Below are 24091 nucleotides of genomic sequence, written 5' to 3'. Positions count from 1 at the left end.
TTGCATTTGTTACAATTTAGTCCTTTTTGTTCAATTAATTATCGGAACTTTAAAATTTCTTAACGAAACTTTAATACTAACTTTTTAACACTCCATAAATATTTATAAAAATATTTATGGCTCAGTTTAAAATCCCCGAGGTCTTGATACCTCATTTCGATTCTAATTATTTTAATATTTATTTCTAGTGCACTATTCACTATTTCAAAAATTTTCCTAACTTCATATTTAACTTATACTTGCTAAATTAATAATATTTTCTACCCATTTGTCGAATTTAGTGATCTCGAATCACCGTTCCGACACCTCTGAAAATTCAAGCCATTACATTTTTTTTTCGTCGGATTTGTGGTCCCGAAACCACTGTTCCGACTAAGCCTAAAATCGGGCTATTACAATTACTATATTCTTATTTCGTGTCATCACGTCGTGTGTTAAGCTTCAACATATTTATCCAATACGGATCATTTTACCTTATTCCAAACAAAATAAATACACATCATTTTAAATTTCATACTTGCTATCACGTCATAAAAAGAAATTCTCTAAAGTAAAGCAATATTCCGTATTTGGAAATTTGAGAAATCGTGCCCTACGTGTTGGGTTTCGATTTATCATTTGACCAAATAAACGAATATCCTTTTTAAAATTTCAATGCATGAGTTTTGGAAATCATGAGATGATTTTGGGCATCGAAGGTTGGAAATGTCGTGTCCTACGTGTTGGATGTGATATTTTACTCCTTCGAAACAAGAGAATCTTAATATCCACTTCAAGTTAGCTAAACATTCATAAAAAGGGATCGTATTTCCAAATTTGTTTTAAATCTGTTCAATTTTTGATATTAAGACATTAATTAATCAATTAGGTACCAATTTTGGGCGTTACGAGGGTGCAAATTTCAATGCATGAGTTTTGGAAATCATGAGATGATTTTGGGCATCGAAGGTTGGAAATGTCGTGTCCTACGTGTTGGATGTGATATTTTACTCATTCGAAACAAGAGAATCTTAATATCTACTTCAAGTTAGCTAAACATTCATAAAAAGGGATTGTATTTCCAAATTTGTTTTAAATCTTTTCAATTTTCGATATTAAGACATTAATTAATCAATTAGGTACAAATTTTGGGCGTTACGAGGGTGCTAATCCTTCCTCGTACGTAACCGACTCCCGAACCCGTTTTCTCAAATTTCATAGACCAAAATGTCGTTTTAGTAAACTAAAATGTTTTATTAAAACAAGGGTGATCCGATCACACCCTATAAAGGTTGGTGGCGATTCCCGTTTTAATTTTCACTTTCAAAACCAAAGTCGATCCCCGTTTTTTTTTTCAAAAAAATGATTTCGACAGGAATCAAGCCATAAAAGTGCTATGGCTGAAGGAACAAGGGTGGTGATAAGTTTTGAAGGTTTTTATTAAATTTTGATTGGTTGGAGAACTTTGACTTTAGTCATTATATGGTGAAACCGGCATGTGGAGGGCCGGACCGACTTTGCATGTAGTCGATTATTTTGCTAAATAAGTGGCCTTTATTATTATCTTGCTAAATATATTTTCAATATATAATATGAAACAGAACCAAGGTTTTCTCATCTTACCCAAACCGAATAACTCCAAAAACCAAATCAAAAGCTCTAACTTCTTCTAATTGGTGATCACCTTCTTTGACTCTTGTACAACTAATTTTCAATAACATCAAGTCCTGTCGACCAACTTAAACAAGTTCTTTACTTAATGGGCATGGAAGCCTAAGAAAAGTGATGGAAAGCTCCATCAAAATCTTGTTATAGATTTGAACAATAATTCAAGAATTTAAAATTTTATTAACTGTGATAGAATAACTACAATAAAGAGATTATTAATTTGTTCATCTTAAAGAACATTCAATTTACTAGATGTTTCCACTTTAACATCTTCATACTTATTGAAGAGATTATTCACTTATAAGTGAAGATATTTGGTGAGATTGAGTGTAAATAATTATGCACCAATAAAGTTGATTTTATCTTTATAAAAATGGAGTAATTAGAACTTAAACTGTTAGTTATATTGGAAATTTGTTTAATGGAATGATACTTTAAGTAAAATTTCATTGAGTTAAGATTGTTATTTTGAAATACACAAATAAATTTATTCTCCCATCGCACATTAATTTTCCTGTAATACTTAGGTTTCGGTTTGATTTGAACTATTGTTATAACATTGCTTTGGACAAAAAAAATTGGGAATTACGAATTAGTGTGCTTTTTCATTTTATATTCAAAATGATTAAAAAATATTTTGGATGTTAATGCTTTCTTTAGCTTTATCTGGTTTGCTTCACACTAATACCAAAACCTCTCTTACCAACTTTGGCAAGCAATGAAAAGCAATTGGATCAAGAGTCAATATCGACATCAATTGCAGAAACCTTTTTAGTTTTTTTTCCAAGCAATCATGGATAGAAACCCAGTTGATCAGTGGACCTCCTCTGGGTTTGGTGCATGATTGCCTTCCATGTGCTTAAAAGGAGCATAGGATCAATGATAAGATACCAAAGAGAAGAAAAGAACCCCGATTAACTACACTCTTTACAAGATTGGATTGTTTGACCACCTCCACTCTCATCATTCCTTACGCTGACTAAGAAACCACCACACCAGATTCTCATCATGCTCTCCACACTCCTCACCTTATTTGCTTGATTCTGTACACAGATGATAAAGCTATGTAAAATAAATACTTTATATGCATGGCTAAAGCTCAAGGCTCTCTTGGTTTCAGTTTAAAAATTGAAACTGATTTCGGACAGCCCACAATGCTCCTTCAGTTTAGCTTTGAGTTCATCTTTGAGCTTACACGACGACTAATCATAGGGTGTGCGTGTAATAATGCTGTTTACTAATTTGAATATCTAATGATAAAAAAAAATTAGAGCAATAAATGGGTTTTTCCTAAACTTTAGGTTGATCTTTAAAATCACTATATACATAAGAGTGAATTCGAGAATATTACTTCAAATACAGATAAATTTAGTACAAGAAACAAAAATTAGAACACAATTCATTAAATCTATAAAATATAACCTCATAAGAGTAATTTCTTATTTTGTAAAAACACAATAGGATTTATTGGGATATAATTTTTTTTAAAATATATATGATTTTTGTATTTATATAAATACATAATTTTAAATAAATAAAATTTAGAGTTCGAGAATGCTTTATTTATTCAATAAATTTATAATAAATTATATATTAATAAAATTGTTAATTTATTGAATCGGGTAATCTTGAGATTATATATACTAACTGGATCATAATGAGCTATAGTGTTAACCTTTCTTTGTTGCTATATATACATATATAGATAATTAGGGTAAAAAATTGTATAAGATTAAATTTAAACTCTCGTACTTATAACATAATATTTTCTCATTACTATATTATTCATCTGAAAAAGAGGAAAAAAATTTTAAAACAATGATGCTAAGTAAATATATTCCACATTACGATATATTATTCGGTTTGAGGAAAAAAAAAAGAGACAGGAAATAGACAATGAAGCAAAGCCAAGTCTCACATCCAAATGGTTAATTTGACTATATATTTTTCTTACGAATGAAGTAACTAAAAGTTTGATCCAAGTCCAAAAATCCATGATTTCACATTGATTTTTGTCAGCAATGAAATCTTTCTAGTCCACTATCACTACCCTTAACACAAGATGACAACTATTGGTCAAATTTTTTAAATGCGGTGCATGCCTCAAATGATCCTCAAATCTCATACTTATCTATTATTTCAAAAAGTAACCCAAACCCTCTTTCACATTACTCATACTTAACCAAATAGTACAGTAGTTCAAAATTTTAAAGATTTCAACAAACATCATCATGAGAGCAACTTAATGGATTAACAAATGATTATTCACTTACTGTGACTCCAAAATACCTTACCTTCCTTTTTGGGAATTAGGGGGGATCCAAGAAGAGAAAAAAAGGGGCATTGTGTTATGATTGGGAGATCATTATTTCCTGAACCAAAAGGAAAATTAATGATGGAGTTTACTCCAAGGAAGTGTCAAGTGTAGGGTGAAACGTGGGCACTTTATTCACCTGTCAAATGGGGCTGTTGGGCCCTCTTGGGCAAGTGTGATCCTGAAGCTAGTTACTGAAATTGGTTGTCCAAAGGGGCTCTGTGCTCTAGCCAAGCTAGGAATCAAGTGTCGTATTCAATATTTGTCTGGTTTTAGAATCCAAGAACAAATGTGAGAGTTACTGAAATTGGACCCGCAAGTGGAGTGCTCTTTTGATATGTTCTTCTCTTCTTTATCGAAAAACACCCCCACATAAACTATAATTCTTTCTTCTCCTCTTGTGGGTGGATGGTGGGTGACGTCAAAACATGTGTTTTCATGTTATACCCCTACCAATGCCGATATTTCTGACATACTCTTAACAAATGATCACACGGCTGAGGTTGTCCCAACAGGACGACCAAGGTGACATCAAAGTCCTACATTTTCAAGCTGAGTATTCGTAAAGATCTAATAAGTGGGACCTCTGTCCTTGGATTGTACAGCATTGTTGGCCCCATAGAATAATATAATTGTTTTAGCCCACCGACGACTAAGAATGGAAGGGATTGCAGCGACTCTCTCTCTCTCTCTCTAGACCTTTTTCTTCCTTCTTATTTACAGCTTCCTCCCTTTATCTGACAGGCCATTTCCCTTTCTGATATCCTTCCCTCCCTCACTCTCTCTTCTTCTGCCTTTGATCTGCTCTCTATCCCTTTCTCTATAGTATTTAGTGGCATATTTAGAAAAAGTGTTAGTGAAGATAAAGCGTGAGAGGGAGATTAAATTTTTTGCATTGCGTATATTTGGTTTTCAGTTTGTTTGTTTGTTTGATGGGTTTTACTTCTCTTCAAGTTTGCATGGATTCATCTGATTGGCTTCAGGTATGCTTATTACATTATGTTTTCTTTATTCATCATTGGCCAAATTAGACTTTAACTTGGCGCTTGGAATGCCTCGTTTTGCCTAGCCCGACATCTAGCATAATGAGCATGACTCCATGCATTGCATATTAAACAGTGTTAATTATTAGAAGCATTTTTATATGCTTTTGAACTTTGAATAACTTCGACATGGAATGAATGATTTTGGAGTACAAGCTCGCATTTTTATTGAACACATTTAGATTTATTACATCTATAATCAAGCAAAAGCACTTTTTTTTTTTGGGAATTTAATCCTAAATAGTACGATGAAAAACACATTAATTTTGACAACAGCAAACTTTGTCGGGTCTTATTTAGCAATTATTGTACAACTAGTACTGTTTATTCTGGAGTATTTTTTAAGTTCAGACAATCTAGTTGAAAACGTGACAGGATAAAGGAATATCTAGTCATTGCATTATCTGCCGCCTAAGGACAAAGAATGTCTAGTGCTAACATATATAATAAATTAATAGATTAATGGTTAAACTGCACAGTACTGACACTTTTTCCATGTTTAGGGAATGACTCAGGAGGTGCCAGGAATGGATTCTTCATCCCCATGTGGGGATATTCTCACATGCTCAAGGCCATTGATAGAAAGGAGGCTAAGACCTCCGCAGGAACAAGCTGTCAAGTGCCCAAGGTGTGACTCCACCCACACCAAGTTTTGCTACTACAACAATTACAGCCTCTCCCAGCCGAGGTACTTTTGCAAGACTTGTAGGAGGTACTGGACCAAGGGCGGAACACTAAGGAACATTCCTGTCGGTGGAGGGTGTAGAAAGAACAAGAAAGTCGCTACTACTAAAAGATCAAATGATCAATCAGCCAACAACTCTGCCGGGTCATCTATGCCTCATAATCCCACTGATCTTCACCTTTCGTTACCTGAAATGCACCTTTCTCACCTTAATAACATACTTGGTATTCATGGTAGTAATACTAACTTCATGGAGAGTAAATACAATCCACTGCTTGAAAACCCAGGGCCGATCGATTTCTTGTCTAGGAACTACGAAGGTTTGGGGAATGGTGAGTTGGGTATGATTGGAGGACTTGGGGATTGCTCTCCATATGGGATGTCCCTTGATGGCAATGTTAATACTATTACTTTCATGGACACTTATCAGAGGATGACGTTTCCCTATGCTGCAAATGAAGATCAGCATGCAACGGACGTGAAGCCAAACACTAAGCTCTTGTCCCTTGACTGCTGGCAAGACCAAGGGTGTTCTGATACAGGGAAAGGCACTTACGGATTCTTCAACAACTTTGGATCATGGAATGATGAATGATTATGGACCCTCCGCGACAAATCAATGATAAAGAGTGCCCATTCCGGTTGTTTCAATGTATCCATTATTGATAGATGGCTGGGGAGTTATCATTCATGCGATCAAGTCTCATGATTTGCCTGCTATGGCCTATAGCTTTGTTACGGACTAATTGTTTTAGTGCATCCTTTGATCTAATGTCAATTGCCTAATCTTGTATCTTTGTGTAGTACGTTTGTGGAAACCTAATTTTATTCGAGCTTATTGCTTTATTTTCATGTTAAAGACTCCAGGTCTGGGACCTCCAAAAAGCACCAAGGCAAGGGGAATAAGTATTAAAGCTCGTGCTCGAAAGACTTCACAAACAAGTACCAAAGCTTAGCTCCAAAAAGCAAGCATTTAAGTTTTTAAAAGGCTTAAAAAAAGGTCACAAATAAGTTTTTAACAACTCTCTAATGTAACAGTATTTAAGTTTAAATTAAAAACAATGGTAATTGTAGAAGCCCAAATCTGCCCGGGCCCAATATAATAAAACCAAAAAATAATAAATAATAAAAGTCCAATAGTCCATTTACATGATAATTTCAGGCCTAAACTACCTAAGCCCAAATTATCAAAACCCTAAAGCCCGTCTACCCAAAACATTTCAGCAGCCCTAGCCCCCAGTTTCAGCCGCCGCACTCCTCACCAATGGCCACCACCACCACCTTCAGCCTCCTCGCACGCGTCTGACCGCCCATGTCACCTGCAACAACGAAGTCCAACACACAAACGAGAGAAAACAGCGAACAAAAGGACAAAAGATAGCAAAATAACAAAGAAAAAGAAAAACAAGGAAGAAACAGAAAAAATAGAATGAGAACAAGCATATGTATTCGGCTATAAAAGCCACTTTCGTTTCCTTTGCTTTTTTTTACGAACTTTAGCAAACAAAATCACAATAGCAAAAAAACAGGAAAGTTGATTTTATTTCTTGTCTTGTTCTATGTTCTGATTTCATTTATTTTTTGTATTATTTGTTTTTTTATTTTTATTTTTATACGAAAATAGACAAAGGAAAGAGGAGGGGAAGAGAGTCTTACCGGATCTACATCGTGGCCGCGTCGTCGGAGCTCCCCTCTCCGTTTGGCACGGTGAACCGCCGGCGATGATGGGTGTTGAAACCCTAGCTGCAAGAGAAAAAGGGGTGGAAATACTGCATGAAACAGCGTCATTTGGGCAAATGAGAGGGGTCTGTGGGCCTAAAATGGGATATTTCGGTTATGGCCCCTCTTTCTTTCCTGAGTCATTCCATTTAGCCCTGTTTGTATTTTTCCTTTTCTAAATTTCGCCCATTTATTTTATTCTGTTTCTGATTTAATCCCTGGACTGAGCTAATAAAACGCCGCGCATCAAAGGACCTGGGATATTTGCTCTTTCGGGTCTTGGTCCTTCGCGCGCTTTCTAATGCAGTCCCTGGAAGCTTTTGGTATTTATGATTGTACCCCATTTTTTTATTGATGACTTACAAAGCAGTCCCCGACTCATTATTTTCGCATTTATTTTTAATTTGCTTCTGTTTATTCATTAATTCATTTATTTTATTTTGTTTCTTTTCTGTTTTATTTTTATTTTACTCTTTAAACTGCTGTAAATCTTTTGTTATTTTATATACATTAGCTCTCTTAAAACTATTTTATATATTGTTTATTTAAAATTGGTTTAAAGCATACATTTCAAATTGTTTACTACATATTATCTTGGATTATGAACATATATATATTTCTCTTACTATATATTATCTTAAATTATTTGGCATATTATTTATTTTATATTTTACGTATAGATTATTTCATTTTAAACCTTTACATATTTTATATTTTAAACTTTAATATACTATGCAGCTTAAACTTATTTTTTTTTATGTTTTTATATATGTTATTTATTCCAAATTTTTTATCCTTATTCTCTCTCTATATTATTTATTCGAAACCCCTTTTTCATTATTTTTGTTAAGACCAGATTTATAGATTATTTACTCTAAAGCTCTTTTTCCACATATTATTTATTTTAAGTTTTCATATGTTATTTTAAATTTTTTTTTAAAAAAAACTATTCACTTAAGGTTAATATATATGTATATATTATTTTATTCTATTTTAAATTGAAATCATATATCAACTATCTTAACTTATTTTATATTATTTACTCTAAATTTGTTTTATAAACTATTTTAAACTTGTTTTTTGTGAATTATTGTTTTATTACTTGCTTTAAATCGTTATATGTATCTCATTTTAAAACCCTATTTATATGTTTTGGAATGTTTTATTATTATTTACGTTAATATTTTTTATATTATTTGTTTTATACTTTCGCATACACATATATTATTGGTTTTAACCTTGTTATAATCTTTTAAAACTGTTTTGTATATGGTTGATCTTTCTTTCAAAATTCTTTTTGCATATTATCTATTTATTTATTTAGAACTCATTTATTATCCTTTTAATCTCGTTTCTTCTTACATCTTATTCATTTTAATTAACTTTATGCTATTCATTTTTTATTTGATTATTTAATTCATTTATCTTTGATTGTTAATGTTAGTATTTAAACGATGCATGTTGTACGATTATTTCCATTGCATGATTCGCTTATTTGTATTGTCATATTATTGTCATTCACTTGTGTAATATTTTTATCATTGTTCTATGTTGCACTACACCTTTATTTCATATCGTCACCCCAATAAATCAAACCTCGTTACATTCATCCAATAACTTGTTTTATGTGAATCCAAACGAATAACACGTTGTTTAAGTATCAAATTCGCTACTATTCAAAAACGAAATTTTCCAAATAAGGCAATGTTTTGCATTTTGGAACATCAAGGAATCGTGCCCTAACTTACGGGGTTTCGATTTCTTTATTGTTTCTAAATAGCTAAATATCCTTTTCGAGTTTTAAAACACATGAAATTCTCATTTAAATTAAGAGACGACCTTGTGCTCGGGAATTCATGGTATTGTGTCCTAACTTACGGGATGTGATACTCTGATATCTCGAGATAAGGAAATCTTTAAACGATCGATTCAAGCTAATTCAATAATTTTAAAGTCAATATTAATAGAAAAGATCGTATTTCAAATCCCTTCCCGATTTTCAAATTTTCGACATTAGGACACTAACTAATCAATTCGGTACCAATTTTTGGGCGTGTCGAGGGTGCTAATCCTTCCTCGCACGTAACCGACTCCCAAACTCATTCTCTCAAGTTTCGTAGACCAAAGGCACTATTTTAGTAAACTAAAATTGATTTATTAAAACAAATATGATTCGATCACACCTAATAAAGATCGGTGGCGACTCCCGTTTTAATTTTCGCTTTCAAACCAAGTCGACCCTGTTTTTTCAAAAAAATGGTTTCGATAGCTTGGCAACTTCGCTGGGGACTTGAAAGTCGAGCCATAAATTGATTAATTTTTGTCTTTGGTCGAAATTGAAAATTCGTTTTAAACCTACGATCCCTTCGTTGCACTTCGTCCATTTTTCTTATGATTTTCATCGTTTTAGCTCTATTTTCTTTATTGCCTCAGGTTTTCTTATGTATATATCCTCATACATTGCATTGCATGACCGTTGTGGTCACACCTTTTAAGTGGGAGTGAGAAACTATACCTTCGTGAGGTTTTCACCTTCGCATAAGCTAGCAGATTGCTTCCGAGATACATCCGTACCTATGATTTCGTGAGATTTTCATCTCCGCATGGTCATAGGGAAATGTATTCCCCTGAACTGAACTCGATCTACATGAGCCTATAATGGGTGAAGATCGAGGAATCTGCTGGTTCGGGTACCCTTACTCTAGAACCGAGCCACATATAGAGACCTAGGAGCTTACCCTAGGTAGAGCCACTCCGAACCCCTAGTAGTCACCCGGCTAGGTGCTTTATTTGTTATTTATTTCTCATGTACTAACGTGTTTTGTTTTTTTTTGTTTTGTTTATAACTACATTGCATTACATCATCATAGAAAAGAGGTGTTGATTCATATTTGATTGCTAAATAGAACAGTTTGTCATAAGAAAACGAATTCCTTGATAAAGTGGATTATAACACGGTTGTCTAAATATGGTCCAAGTAAACACAATGAAGGAAGATTGATAGTCCATGAAGAAATACACGACTTTGCTTTATCGCCTGAGGATTCAAGCTAACAAAAATTATTCGAGAGCCGTCATGTCTTAAAGAAGCTAACGAGCATTGCAGGGATAAGTGAGCAATGGGCCGCAATCCAGATCGAGCAGAAAGAGACATCTTTTAGAAAATTCACAAGATCCAACCATAACATCTGGATATTTAGAGGAGGATAGGTGTCTTTGCTTGAAATACGAGGGCAAGGCTGCATATGTAATGGAGTAATACGAAACTCTGTTTCATTGCCCGAGGATTCAAGCCAACAAGAATTATTCGATAGTCATCACATCTCGACTTTCTTAAAGGAGCTACGAGTATCGCGGGGATAAGTATCAATAAGTGGCAGCCTAGATCAAGCAAAAAGGAGTCGATAAGGACATCTTTTGGAGAATTCGCGAGACTCAACCATAATATCTGGATATGAAGAGGAAGATAGGCGTCTTCGCTTGGAATATGAGAGAAAGGCTGCATATGTAATCCGTTTTATGTAAGGGAATTTGTTTTCTAGAAAAGTTTTTCTAACGGAATTGAACTCAGAATCAACGCCTTCATTTCTTTTGCATTCATTCCATATTTTTACATTGCATTGCATCATTTGCATTAAACTTTCACTAAAGAACCCTAATTAGGTAAAATTATTTTAGAACCGACAAATGATATGGACCAAAGATTGGAAAGAATAGAGCAAAAACAAATACATATGCAAGAGCAATTGATCCAAATTCAACAAGATATGTGAGAACAAATGCTGGAACTCCAAAGAAATATGATGGACCAGTTAACCCAGTTATTGGCCAAAGAATTTAAAAAAAGGAGTAGCCTAGTGGTCAATAGTGAGGATGATGAAGACATCGTCTATTCCCCAGGTTTTGCCCCAATAAGCATCCTGACCCAATCAAACACCTCAGCACTGTTGAATATCCTGACGGGTTCAGGTTTTAACCCGAAAGACGATCGAGCTAAACCGGTTATTCTAGCAAAAATAAAGAAAATGGGAGAATGGACTCTAAAGACCCCAAAAAAGAAAAAAAAAAGGAAGTAAATAGCACGAGTATGTACAACAAGGGCCATTCGAAGCTTATTACAGTAAACCAGCTAAGGACGATAATTACCAACCATCAGGCCTCCCTAAGGCAATAGCTCAATCGAAGAACGAACTCAGAAAACCCTAATTCACGCCCATCCCAATCACGTACAAGGAGTTTTACCATATTTTGTTCGACGCACATGTCGTATCCCCTTTTTACATGGAACCAATACAGCTTCCATACCCTAAATGGTACGATGCAAGCGGCCAATGTGAATACCATGCGGAAATCATGGGGCATTCCATCGAGAACTGTACCGCTTTTAGAAAGCTAATCGAAAGATTTGTCAAATTGGGTATCGTGAAATTCGATGATCCCTCTAGAGCAGGAAATCTGTTATTCAACCTTTCTGTTAAAGGGGTGGATAGTACGAGTTCCATGATGGATAGGGGTATGAGATCCAATGGCACATCGAGCTCAGGACTCTAGTGTAAAACCTGATATTGAGAAATTCGAACGTTAACAATGTATCAGAAGAGGGAACCCGAGAATAGAATTTTTCGAGCATATGCCCTTATGTACTTGGAAGTGTTTTGAACGATGGGACTGTAGAAGCGATCCTTTTTATTTTTAAAGCTAATCTAGAGTAATATTTAAAACACGCTTATTGCTTTAAGCCTAGAAGCAATAAGAATCCTTTTGTGAAATAGGCTTGTGTCCTGAATCTTTGTTTCAATAAAATGCATCTTCTTTTGAGCAAATATTCTCTTATCTCATTTCATACTATACGAATAATCGTTCTTAGATTTATTTGTTCTTTAAACTTTCTTTTAAATATTTATTTATTTTTCATTCACGACCATACCATACAAATAATCATCCTTAGAATCATTTATTCTTTGGAATCTACCTTCGTACCTACAACAGGTCCCTAGATATCAAAGATGTGAGCGACGTTGTCACCGACTCCGAGTCTCCTTTTGAGTGAAATATTAACCTAAAGGGATCTCAATACTTTGAAGATGACAGAGATGGTGCCCTATCTCCAGATTTGTTAAGAATGGTAGAACAAGATGTCCTACATTACAAAGAGTCAGTAGACAGTAAGCCTAGGACAAGAGAAATAGGCAAACATCGGAGTCTGCATCACCACAAAGATAAAGCGAGACATCATTGAGTCATTTCCAAGAATTTAAATATTTTTTGCGCGACTGTATCAAGATACGCCTAGCCACTAAGACGTGAGGATATTGCATATTTTTGAACAATGTATACTAATGACATATACGATGGCCGAGCTAATAATGAGATTTGGCTTCTGCTGGTTCACTGTAGAAGGGGATTGCATCAGTATGCTGTAATTGTCAAATTTATGGAGACAATATTCATGTGCCCCTTCATTTCTCAGTAGGCTTTCTCTATGCGGGGGCATGAAGGTTTATAGGCCGATCTCTTTGAAAGCTTCTAACGGATACTAATTCGTCTTAGGGGTCATTGATTACTCTTCAAAAAAGGGGAAAGTTGTTTCATGTGCCAATGTCACTTAGTCGACAGTTGTCAAATTCTAAGAAAAAGAAAAAAAGTGCCAACAAAGAACGCCAGAAAAGATCATGTCTAACACAACTGCAATGTCAAAAGTATGCAGTTTGTTCAAATATTAGGCACTATATTGCAGTGCGGAAAAGGCAAAGGCAAATGCAGATGTAAATGCAAATCGTAAAAAAAAAAGAAAGAAAGAAAGAAAAGAAAAGAGAAAGACAACAAAAAAGGATCATGGGAGATAACCGAGACTTGTAAAGACTGACGTAAAGAAGTTACCATTTACCCTCTATACTTACCAAACGTCGGCCAGGGTTTTCATCGGGGCAACACATTTCTCATTAGAAGGGCTCTCAGCCATTGAAGACGAGATTCCTTTTCTCTGAGTCTTGTCAGAACCGAAAATGGATAAGGCAGAAGGGATCCAATCTTGATAAGATCAATTGAATTTGAAGAAAGAGGGTCAAAAGCTATCTATCGAGGTCTAATGCGCCGGAAATGATTGATGCAAATTTACTATAAAGAGTTTTATCCTAGAGAATTCCACGAGAGAAGCTTGATATTGGAAAAGATCCCTCCTATACAAAAGAACTTTTGAGAAAAGTGAATGTTAAACTCAGAAGGACTTTATGTAGTAAAGAAGACCTGTTTTGGAGGAGCATTAATACCGACCGAGATAGATGGCAAAGATCTGCCCAAGTTAGTGAATTCAGATTTTGTCAAGAAATGTTTCACATAGAAAATAAGAGGCCAAGGCGAAAACCTGCAAAGGGCGCTTTGAGATCCTAAAAAAAAAGAAAAAGAAAAAAAAGGGAGTGGCCAAAGCGAAAACCTGCAAATGGCGCTTTGAGACCAAAGGAGATTTGAGTTGAAAACCCAAAAAAGACGGCTCAAATTTGGATCAAAATGGGGCGTTAACAAAGAAGAAATATGTTCGTCTTGGGGCATCAACAAAGTACTTCGGATCCCCTAAACACGTATTGAGCTCAAAAATTTCCTCAAGAAGTTGGTACAGAGAAGCTCGAGCTGCGATATCTGGGGCACCTAGTTTCCATTTTGCTCATTTTTGAATTTGTTATCTTTGATTACCTTATTTTTTTTGAAGATATGTCCCAATAAACTTCCTTCTTATTGCATCGTTATCTTTGATTAATTTATTCATGTTGAGTTAATTGCCTTTTATTGCATTTGCAATCTTTGATCAATTTATTTATTTTGAGCTATGCTCCTAATCAATTTCCTTCTTTTCCATTGTTTTGATATTTTTCAAGCATTTTGCATTGAAATAACGATTAATGGACTAATAATACATTCGCAAAAGGGGTTGTACATATTACTCAGGAAGCTTCTAAACAGTATAGGAACCTGAAACAGGACCATCATTTAGAATTCACTAAGCCTAAGGGTTGAAAATGTTTCTAAATTGCGACTATCTCTTCGAATTTTCTGTCAAATATATCAGTTGAATAAAGAGGCAAGATATTTCGTCAGTGATACGACCTTGACAAATGACGAGCAATGTCAACCTAAGTGTAAAAGGGGGTCATTCTCGAGAAAAAAAAATTAATACTCTGCATTCATGCAAATATCGAGCATATACAGCGGGTCATTACACCCAGGGAATGGTGTAACAGATCAAATTGATTGAAGATGAAACAAATCCTATACCCTGAGTTGCAGTGGTCTAGATAAGCAAAAAACTCCATAAAGTTTAAGTTGGGCTGGCTTGCCGAGCAGATTGAGATTGTTTCTTTGAGTTTTCTATCAAGAATACCAGCTAAATAAGACGACAGCGTAGTACGGCTCTGGTGAACAATGAGCAATGACACTTTAAGTTTTTTTTTTTTAAAAATGATCATTTTCATTTTTGCATTCATATATCATTCATGACACATTTAGTTAGGAGCACTTGATTCATTTCGATTGTAGCATTCTAATTGTTTGACATAAACATCACATATAGTTAGGAACATTTATTCGATCATAGCATCCTATTTATTTGGCAAAAGCATAGGCCCATAAATAGATTCAACAGGTCATGTTCTCCAAAGAGCGGTGTAACGGACCAAAGAAATCAAAATCTTACGCTTCTGAAGATGCAGTGGGACGAATTGAAATCACCAAAGAAGATTTTGTCTCCCTGAAGTTGCAGTGGTACAGATAAAAAACGACGAGTCTTAACCCCTTAAGCAGTAGGGTAATAGGTTAGAAATTGTAAATCCTACCTCCTTAAGCGGTAGTGGAGCGGGTTGAAATCCATAATTTATACTTCCGAAGTTTCAGTGTAGTAGGTCGAGGCTACAAATCCCTTCTACTTGAATTCTAAATCCTTGAAGTTTCAGTAATGAAGATCGAAACTACAAATTTCTTCTCCCTGAATCGCCGAAGTTTCAGTGTAGTAGGTCGAGGCTACAAATCCCTTCTACTTGAATTCTAAATCCTTGAAGTTTCAGTAGAGAAGATCGAAACTACAAATCTCTTCTCCCTGAATCTCCGAAGTTTCAGTGTAGTAGGTCGATGCTACAAATCCCTTCTACTTGAATTCTAAATCCTTGAAGTTTCAGTAGAGAAGATCGAAACTACAAATCTCTTCTCTCTGAATCTCTGAAGTTTCAGTGTAGTAGGTCGAGGCTACAAATCCCTTCTACCTGAATTCTAAATCCTTGAAGTTTCAGTAGAGAAGATCGAAGCTACAAATCTCTTCTCTTTGAATCGTCGAAGTTCCAGTGTAATAGGTCGAGGCTACAAATCCCTTCTACTTGAATTCTAAATCCTTGAAGTTTCAGTAGAGAAGATCGAAACTACAAATCTCTTCTCCCTGAGTCTCCGAAGTTTCAGTGTAGTAGGTCGAGGCTACAAATCCCCTCTACCTGAATTCTAAATCCTTGAAGTTTCAGTAGAGAAAATCGAAGCTACAAATCTCTTCTCCCTAAATCACTGAAGTTCCAGTGTAAGAGGTCGAGGCTACAAATCTCTTCTACTTGAATTCTTATTTCCTCGAAGTTTTAGTAGAGAAGATCGAGGCTACAAATCTCTTCTCCTTGAATCTCTGAAGTTTCAGTGGAATAAATCATAACTGTAAGCCTTATCCCCCTGAAGTCGCAGTGGGGCAGGTTGAAGTTACCAGTCTTATTTCCCTGAAGTTGTAGTGGAGTAGGCTGAAGATCGCAGATCTTGTTTCCCTGAAATTGCAGTGGAGCAAATCAAAGACAACAAATCTTATCTCCCTAAAGTTGCAGAAGATCAGATCAAAATAGATCCTATACCTCCGAAGTTGCATGAAGTGGATCGAAGCAACAAGACGCAGTGGATAGGAATGAAGCTACCAAGATGTCAAGAATCTGCAAAGACCGGGCAAATTTGGCCCTCTTTCAGTCTTTGCTCCATTCTCGTTACACGACAATGAGCAAAAAAGGGCAGCTGTAGAAGCCCATATCTGCCCGGGCCCAATATAATAAAACCAAAAAATAATAAATAATAAAAGTCTAATAGTCCATTTACATGATAATTCCAGGTCTAAACTACCCAAGCCCAAATTATCAAAACCCTAAAGCCCATCTACCTAAAACATTTCAGCAGCCCTAGCCCCCAGTTTCAGCCGCCGTACTCCTCACCAATGGCCACCACCACCACCACCGTCAGTCTCCTCGCATGCGTCTGACCGCCCATGTCACCTGCAACAACGAAGTCCAACACACAAACGAGAGAAAACAACGAACAAAAGGACAAAAGATAGCAAAATAACAAAGCAAAAACAAAAAAAAACAAGGAAGAAACAGACAAATTAGAATGAGAACAAGAATATGTATTCAGCTATAAAAGCCACTTTCGTTTCCTTTGCTTTTTTTTTACGAACTTTAGCAAACAAAATCACAATAGCAAAAAAAACAGGAAGGTTGATTTTATTTCTAGTATTGTTCTATGTTCTGATTTCATTTATTTTTTTGTATTATTTTTTGTATTATTTTTATTTTTATACGAAAATAGACAAAGGAAAGAGGAGGGGAAGAGAGTCTTACCGGATCTACATCGTGGCCGCGTCGTCGGAGCTCCCCTCTCCGTTTGGCACGGTGAACTGCCGACGATGATGGGTGTTGAAACCCTAGCTGCAAGAGAAAAAGGGGTAGTGAAGTATTCTCTGTTTTTTTTTCAAACAGGGAGAAAGCAAAATAAAAGAAAAAAAAATAAACAGATTTAAATACGGCATGAAACAGCGTCGTTTGGGCAAAGGAGAATGGTCTGTGCGCCTAAAATGGGATATTTCAGTTATGGTCCCTCTTTCTTTCCTGAGTCATTCCATTTAGCCCTGTTTGCATTTTTCCTTTTTTAAATTTCACCCATTTATTTTATTCCGTTTCTGATTTAATCCCTGGACTGAGCTAATAAAACGCCGCGCATCAAAAGGCCTGGGATATTTGCTCTTTCGGGCCTTGGTCCTTCGCGCGCTTTCTAATGCAGTCCCTGGAAGCTTTTGGTATTTATGATTGTACCCCATTATTTTATTGATGACTTACAAAGCAGTCCCCGACTCATTATTTTTGCATTTATTTTTAATTTGCTTCTGTTTATTCATTAATTCATTTATTTTATTTTGTTTCTTTTCTGTTTTATTTTTATTTTACTCTTTAAACTGCTGTAAATCTTTTGTTATTTTATATACATTAGCTCTCTTAAAACTATTTTATATATTGTTTATTTAAAATTGGTTTAAAGCATACATTTCAAATTGTTTACTACATATTATCTTGGATTATGAACATATATATATATTTCTTTATTTAGTTACTGCCTTACTATATATTATCTTAAATTATTTGGCATATTATTTATTTTATATTTTACGTATAGATTATATCATTTTAAACCTTTACATATTTTATATTTTAAACTTTAATATATTATGCAGCTTAAACTTATTTTTTTATGTTTTTATATATGTTATTTATTCCAAATTATTTATCCTTATTCTCTCTCTATATTATTTATTTGAAACCCCTTTTTCATTATTTTTATCAAGACCAGATTTATAGATTATTTACTCTAAAGCTCTTTTTCCACATATTATTTATTTTAAGTTTTCATATGTTATTTTAAATTTTAAAAAAAAAACTATTCACTTAAGGTTAATATATATGTATATATTATTTTATTCTATTTTAAATTGAAATCATATATCAACTATCTTAACTTATTTTATATTATTTACTCTAAATTTGCTTTATAAACTATTTTAAACTTTTTTTTGTGAATTGTTGTTTTATTACTTGCTTTAAATCGTTATATGTACCTCATTTTAAAACCCTATTTATATATTTTGGAGGTACATTTTAAAACCCTATTTATATATTTTGGAATGTTTTATTATTCATTTTAATTAACTTTATGCTATTTGTTATAGCCAATTTTAGCCTGGCCAACAAAATAATAAAACCCAAATTAAAAGTCCAAAATAAATGGCCGATTACAGATTAAAACAAAAAACAAATCAAAACCCTATTAGCCCATTTCCTAAACTAACCCTAATAGCCCACTACCTTTATTTTTTCAGCAGCCACGCGTGCTGCCGAACCCTTGGCCTCCCCTCGAGCTAACCACCAGCCTTTCACTTCTGACATCTGCAATCAAATCAGATGCAATAACAGAGAGCATGCAAAAGAAAATAATGAACAAAAGAACAAAAAAGGGAAAGTGAACGGTTGGTAGATTGGCTTTAAAAGTCGAAATCTATGCTTTGTAAACAACTACAGACATTTACCAAACGAAATTAATCAAAAGAATAGACGATTTCAAAAGGTGATTATTGTTGAGTTTCGATTTTCATTCTTTTCCACTTAGATTTGCTTTCTTCTTTATTTCTTTTTCATTTTTTTACACACAAACAGTAATAAAATACGAATAATAAAAAAGGGAACTTACGATTTACTGCTTGGGGCGTGCTCCGACTTTCCCTCGCCGATCTGAAGGTCGCCGAACCCTTGGGGTTTGGCCATTGGCCGTGGCGGAGGGAGAGGAACCAAAAGGCTCCTCCTCTCTTTATGGTGCCGCAAGTTGGGGAGATTCCATCCTCGAACTCGTTCAAAGAGGGTCGGAGAATCCCACATCGCGCAATACTGGTCACCGATTCGTGGCATGGGCGTGGAGGACCGCCGAGGAGTTCATGGTCGGCCATGGAGGAGGCAAAAATGGGGGGTTTAAAACCTTAGCAGAGGAATTGAAATGGGGGTGTTTAAAAGTTTTTTTTTAAACAGCAGTAGAAGAATGAATTTAAAAAAAAATAAAAATTTAACTTAAATAAAAGAAGCAAATGGCACCGTTTAGAAAGGGGAATGGTCCGCATGTCTCCCTTGAATGGGAAATTACTCACTTTGGCCCCTCCCCCTTTTCTGACCCTTGATTTGATCCTGATTTGCATTTTTTTTATCCTTTCAAATAGCGCCCAATTATTTTATTTCATTACTGATTTGGTCCCTGACCTAGACAAATTAAACGTTGCGCATAAGGGGTTAGGGAAAATTTCCCAACCAGTCCCTTGAGGTTTCGGCACGTTTTAAATAAGTCTATTACCCTTTTTTTCTTTCTAAATTCTCCCTTTAATTTTATTTAGATTTTAATTTAGTCCTTTTAATATTCGCATTTATTTTATTCGAATTTGGACCCTTAATCTTTGTTTTATTTGTAATTTCACCCTTTTTTTCATGACAATTTAGACCTTTCGTTTATTTATTTATCTTAAACTATTTTCATTTACCTTAAATTTTATATATTATACTGTTTTAAATTGTCTTAGATATATATTATTTTAAATTATTTCATATACTTTAAATTGCTTTATCCATTGTTTATTTTAAATTCGTTAAATGCATTATTCATCCTAAACTGTTTTATTATGTATTCTAAAATATTCTTTTTTTTGGATATTATTACTTCCAAATTTCTATATGTGTTATCCATTTTCATATATACCCTTTTTTAAATGTTTTGTATCTTATATATTATCTATTTTATACTGTTTTGGTTTTACATATCATTTTGAATTATTATATACATGTTAATTATTTTACATTGCTTTTCGTTTACTTATTTTAAACCTTTTTATATATTATTTTTGAATTACTTATTATTTTAAATTTATATAACGTTTATCCTTAAACTGCCTTTTTGTATAGGGCATTTATTTTCAAATTTTCATATGTTTTAATCTTAAACCCTTTGCACATTGTCTATTTTTTTATGCATATATTTATGATAAGTTTTTATACTATGTATATTATTTATTTTGAACTTCTTTTTACATATTATGATTTTAAACTTTTTATTAATGATTTTAGATTTTTTATTATTATTTACTTTAAGCTACCTTTATAGTATTTATTTTAAAATCCTTTATGTATATATTTTATATTTAAGATTATCTATTTGTTTGATTCAAATCATTTTATATTATCACCTCATTTCTGTGTTTATTAAGCTTGTTATTTAATTGACATATGTTATGTTATTGCCATTGTGTGTGTTATAATTCGTTTATTCGTATTTCCACTATTGTCATTTGCTCGCTTAATACTTTATTCATGTATCATCACTCTATGTCGCATCATATTTTTATTTTTTATTATCGCCTTATGAATTAAATTTCACTACATTTATCCAATAAGTCGTTTCGTTTTAACCTAAACAAATAACGTACATCGTTTAAATACTACCTTTGCTAGTATTCAAAAACTAGAATTTCAAAGTAAGGCAATGTTTCGCATTTTGGAACATCTGGGAATTGTGCCCTAACTTACGGGGTTTCAATTTTCTCATTGTTTCTAAATAACAAATATCCTTTTCGAGTTAAAACACATGGATTTCTAATTAAAATAAAAGATGACCTTGCGCTCGAGAATTCATGGTATTGTGTCCTAACTTACGGGATGTGATACCCCGAGATCTCGAGATAAGGAAATCTTTAACAATCATTTTGAGCTAATTCAAGAATTTTAAAATCGATATTAATAAAAAATCGTATTTAAAATCCATTCCCGATTTTCAGCTTTCGACATTAAGACATTAACTAATCAATTCGGTACCTATTTTTGGGCGTGTCGAGGGTGCTAATCCTTCTTCGCACGTAACCGATTCCCGAACCTATTCTCTTGGATTTCGTAGACCAAAATGTCGTTTTAGTAAACTAAAATTGTTTTATTAAAACAAAGGTGACCCGATCACACCAAACCAAGATCGGTGGCGACTCCCGTTTTAAATTTCGTCTTAAAAATCAAGTCGATCCCGTTTTCAAAAAATGGTTTCGACACTATTCATTTTTTATTTGATTATTTAATTCATTTATCTTTGATTGTTAATGTTAGTATTTAAACGATGCATGTTGTATGATTATTGCCATTGCATGATTCGCTTATTTGTATTGTCATATTATTGTCATTCACTTGTGTAATATTTTTATCATTGTTCTATGTCGCACTACACCTTTATTTCATATCGTCACCCCAATAAATCAAACCTCATTACATTCATCCAATAAATTGTTTTATGTGAATCCAAACGAATAACACGTTTTTTAAGTATCAAATTCGCTACTATTCAAAAACGAAATTTTCCAAATAAGGCAATGTTTTGCATTTTGGAACATCAAGGAATCGTGCCCTAACTTATGGGGTTTCGATTTCCTTATTGTTTCTAAATAGCTAAATATCATTTTCGAGTTTTAAAACAAATGAAATTCTCATTTAAATTAAGAGACGACCTTATGTTCGGGAATTCATAGTATTGTGTCCTAACTTACGGGATGTGATACTCTGATATCTAGAGATAAGGAAATCTTTAAACAATCGATTCAAGCTAATTCAAGAATTTTAAAGTCAATATTAATAGAAAAGATCGTATTTCAAATCCCTTCCCGATTTTCAAATTTTCGACATTAGGACACTAACTAATCAATTCGGTACCAATTTTTGGGCGTGTCGAGGGTGCTAATCCTTCCTCGCACGTAACTGACTCCCGAACTCATTCTCTCAAGTTTCGTAGACCAAAGGCACTGTTTTAGTAAACCAAATTTGATTTATTAAAATAAAGGTGATCTGATCACTCCTAATAAAGATCGGTGGCGACTCCCGTTTTAATTTTAGCTTTCAAACTAAGTCGACCCCGTTTTTTCAAAAAAATGGTTTCGACGGTAATTATAAGAAGCAAAATTTTCAATGGACAAAAAAAGTAGCTAAATTGTCAGCCACCTATACGTTCAGATTTTCTCAGTGGGTGCTTCCCAAATAGCAAACCAGTGTGGTGAGGACAACATATCATTCAAGATTTCATCTCACCATGACTAAAATGGGATCCAAAGGATACCCACTGTATAATTTTATATTTCCTTGTTATGTTGCGAGCAGATAATTAAAATGATTGATTTTCAAGATTCTATTTTTCTCTCATTTCCTTTTACTTTTCTTCTTTCCAAATATAATTTTAGATACGATTGTTAAGTATCTAACATAGTACAAGCCCTTTCTTTTTCCTCTAAAATTGTGCTGATTAGTTGCGTACGTAAGATTGTCAAGTTTCGGATCTAAAAAGCTGCCGTGGCAACAACATCGGAGGATCAAAAAAATGGAACTCATGATCTATTGCCATGATCTACTTTCGGGCACAAAAACTTCACCAACAAATGAAGTAATATTTGGTTAGATGAGAATCATGTTTCATTATAGAAACAATAAGTTTATCTTGCGGTGAAAAGCTATGGATAATATTTTGCAGTTACCATGTCTATCCCGGGTGAATATGGTGTGAATAAGAATGGTCAAAAAAACAAGAAAAACAAATACTAAGAGACCTATGATGGTGTTAGAATCTATAGTTTATTCGTAATTTTTCGAACATATTTCATTAAATAAAATTCAATTATTCACATTGATATTATTTGTATTTATTTTGAACAGTTTTGCACGCAAACAAAATGTAAATAAATATTAACTTATCGATTACCTAATGTTTAACCAATATTAAGTTGTATTACATGATCAGAATGTAATGCACGAAGACAACTTTTATTAGTAGATAATTTAAAAGGTTCATAATATGATGAATTGAAATTAAGAAAATCGGTTAAATAATTATTATGCCATCTATCAAAGTCTAAACATGTATTAGAGTGATTTATTCCTAAAAAATAATGACATTATATGATTGTCTGTATTAGTAATACGTCGGACAAGACCTAAGTAGAATTAATCCTAGATTCGTTTATGGATTAATTCACTTATGACGTTTATAGTGTGACCTATCTCAATCTTGAGTAAGTAACTAACCATGTATACGTGATTTGTATAATTTAATATATTAAAAGTATGAGTTTAAATAACTAAAGAGCTGAGAGTTGATACATTGGCTATACAATATATACGACTTTTGCATGAGATAATGGTAAATGATATTCTCTCATTAACATTACATAATAGATGAAAAAGTAACATGATCATGAGTCATTGATTTAGGACAAATTTATTTAATTATTATTTACTAATAATTGATTTTTTTATGATAAAAGATGTAATAATTATTATGAGATAAAATATAATCATATTAGATAAACAAATTTAACTCAAAGAAATTTTCATCTCCTATGAAGATAACACATCTATGACAATTTCATTTGATAAGTTGCTTTAGTTTGAATGTCATTATTGCACAATTTCTAAAAGAAAATCTTTACAGGGAGCTTGACACGCCATAAATTCAACCATGCTTTTTGGTCGATTTCCCTAGGAAAAGAGCTTTGGAGAGAAAGTTCTGCTAAAAAGGTATTTAGCGCGGTTAGGATCAAGAAGACTAAGGGTTCTACTATAATCCCAATAACTGGAATTGTGGTTAAGAAGATCACGAACAAGAGAACCAAAGTTCGAGGGTCTGAACTAAACTCTGCTGAATGATGGTTTATGGGTTTCACCATTAGACAAAAGACTTAGCAATATGCAGAACGATCTTTGTTTAAAAGTATCTCCAGCCTTAGATGTGCCCAGAACAAAACAAAACAAACAAGCAAAAGAAGAAATCCAAGTGGTCAATCAGTTTAGGCACAGAATA

At 33.7% G+C, this 24091-nt stretch overlaps 2 protein-coding genes and 1 long non-coding RNA gene across 7 annotated transcripts; 1 reads left to right on the top strand and 2 right to left on the bottom strand.

Annotated features, from left to right (window-relative positions):
- The first annotated feature begins 4342 nt into the window (after positions 1-4342).
- On the top strand, positions 4343-6541 carry LOC107933618 (dof zinc finger protein DOF5.6). Its single transcript, XM_016865878.2, has 2 exons — positions 4343-4944; positions 5508-6541. The coding sequence occupies exons 1-2, from the start codon at positions 4894-4896 to the stop codon at positions 6282-6284; spliced, it is 828 nt and encodes a 275-aa protein (XP_016721367.1). The 5' UTR covers positions 4343-4893; the 3' UTR covers positions 6285-6541.
- A 216-nt stretch (positions 6542-6757) lies between these two features.
- On the bottom strand, positions 6758-7460 carry LOC107933619 (uncharacterized). Its single transcript, XR_001693677.2, has 2 exons — positions 7346-7460; positions 6758-7008 (listed from the first exon to the last, which is right to left on the bottom strand). It is a non-coding gene; the product is annotated as an uncharacterized lncRNA (long non-coding RNA).
- Positions 7461-14922: 7462 nt separating this feature from the next.
- On the bottom strand, positions 14923-19293 carry LOC107933670 (uncharacterized). Of its 5 annotated transcripts, XR_001693685.2 has the most exons (6): positions 18926-19293; positions 18544-18624; positions 17029-17115; positions 16572-16683; positions 16276-16445; positions 14923-16191 (listed from the first exon to the last, which is right to left on the bottom strand). XR_001693685.2 is itself a non-coding variant. In XM_016865940.2 (2 exons), the coding sequence occupies exons 1-2, from the start codon at positions 19176-19178 to the stop codon at positions 18554-18556; spliced, it is 324 nt and encodes a 107-aa protein (XP_016721429.1). In that variant the 5' UTR covers positions 19179-19293; the 3' UTR covers positions 18398-18553. The 5 variants fall into 5 exon arrangements, 1 of the variants encoding a protein (XP_016721429.1); XR_005901282.1 differs by having other exon boundaries at positions 16572-17115; XR_001693684.2 differs by having other exon boundaries at positions 16276-16683.
- Between the last annotated feature and the right edge of the window lie 4798 nt (positions 19294-24091).

This window comes from Gossypium hirsutum, chromosome A09 (assembly GCF_007990345.1).
Source record: "Gossypium hirsutum isolate 1008001.06 chromosome A09, Gossypium_hirsutum_v2.1, whole genome shotgun sequence".
NCBI classification, from domain to species: Eukaryota; Viridiplantae; Streptophyta; class Magnoliopsida; order Malvales; family Malvaceae; genus Gossypium; species Gossypium hirsutum.
Note: the sequence above shows the minus strand (reverse complement) of the source record. Positions and strands in the feature narration are given on the sequence as shown.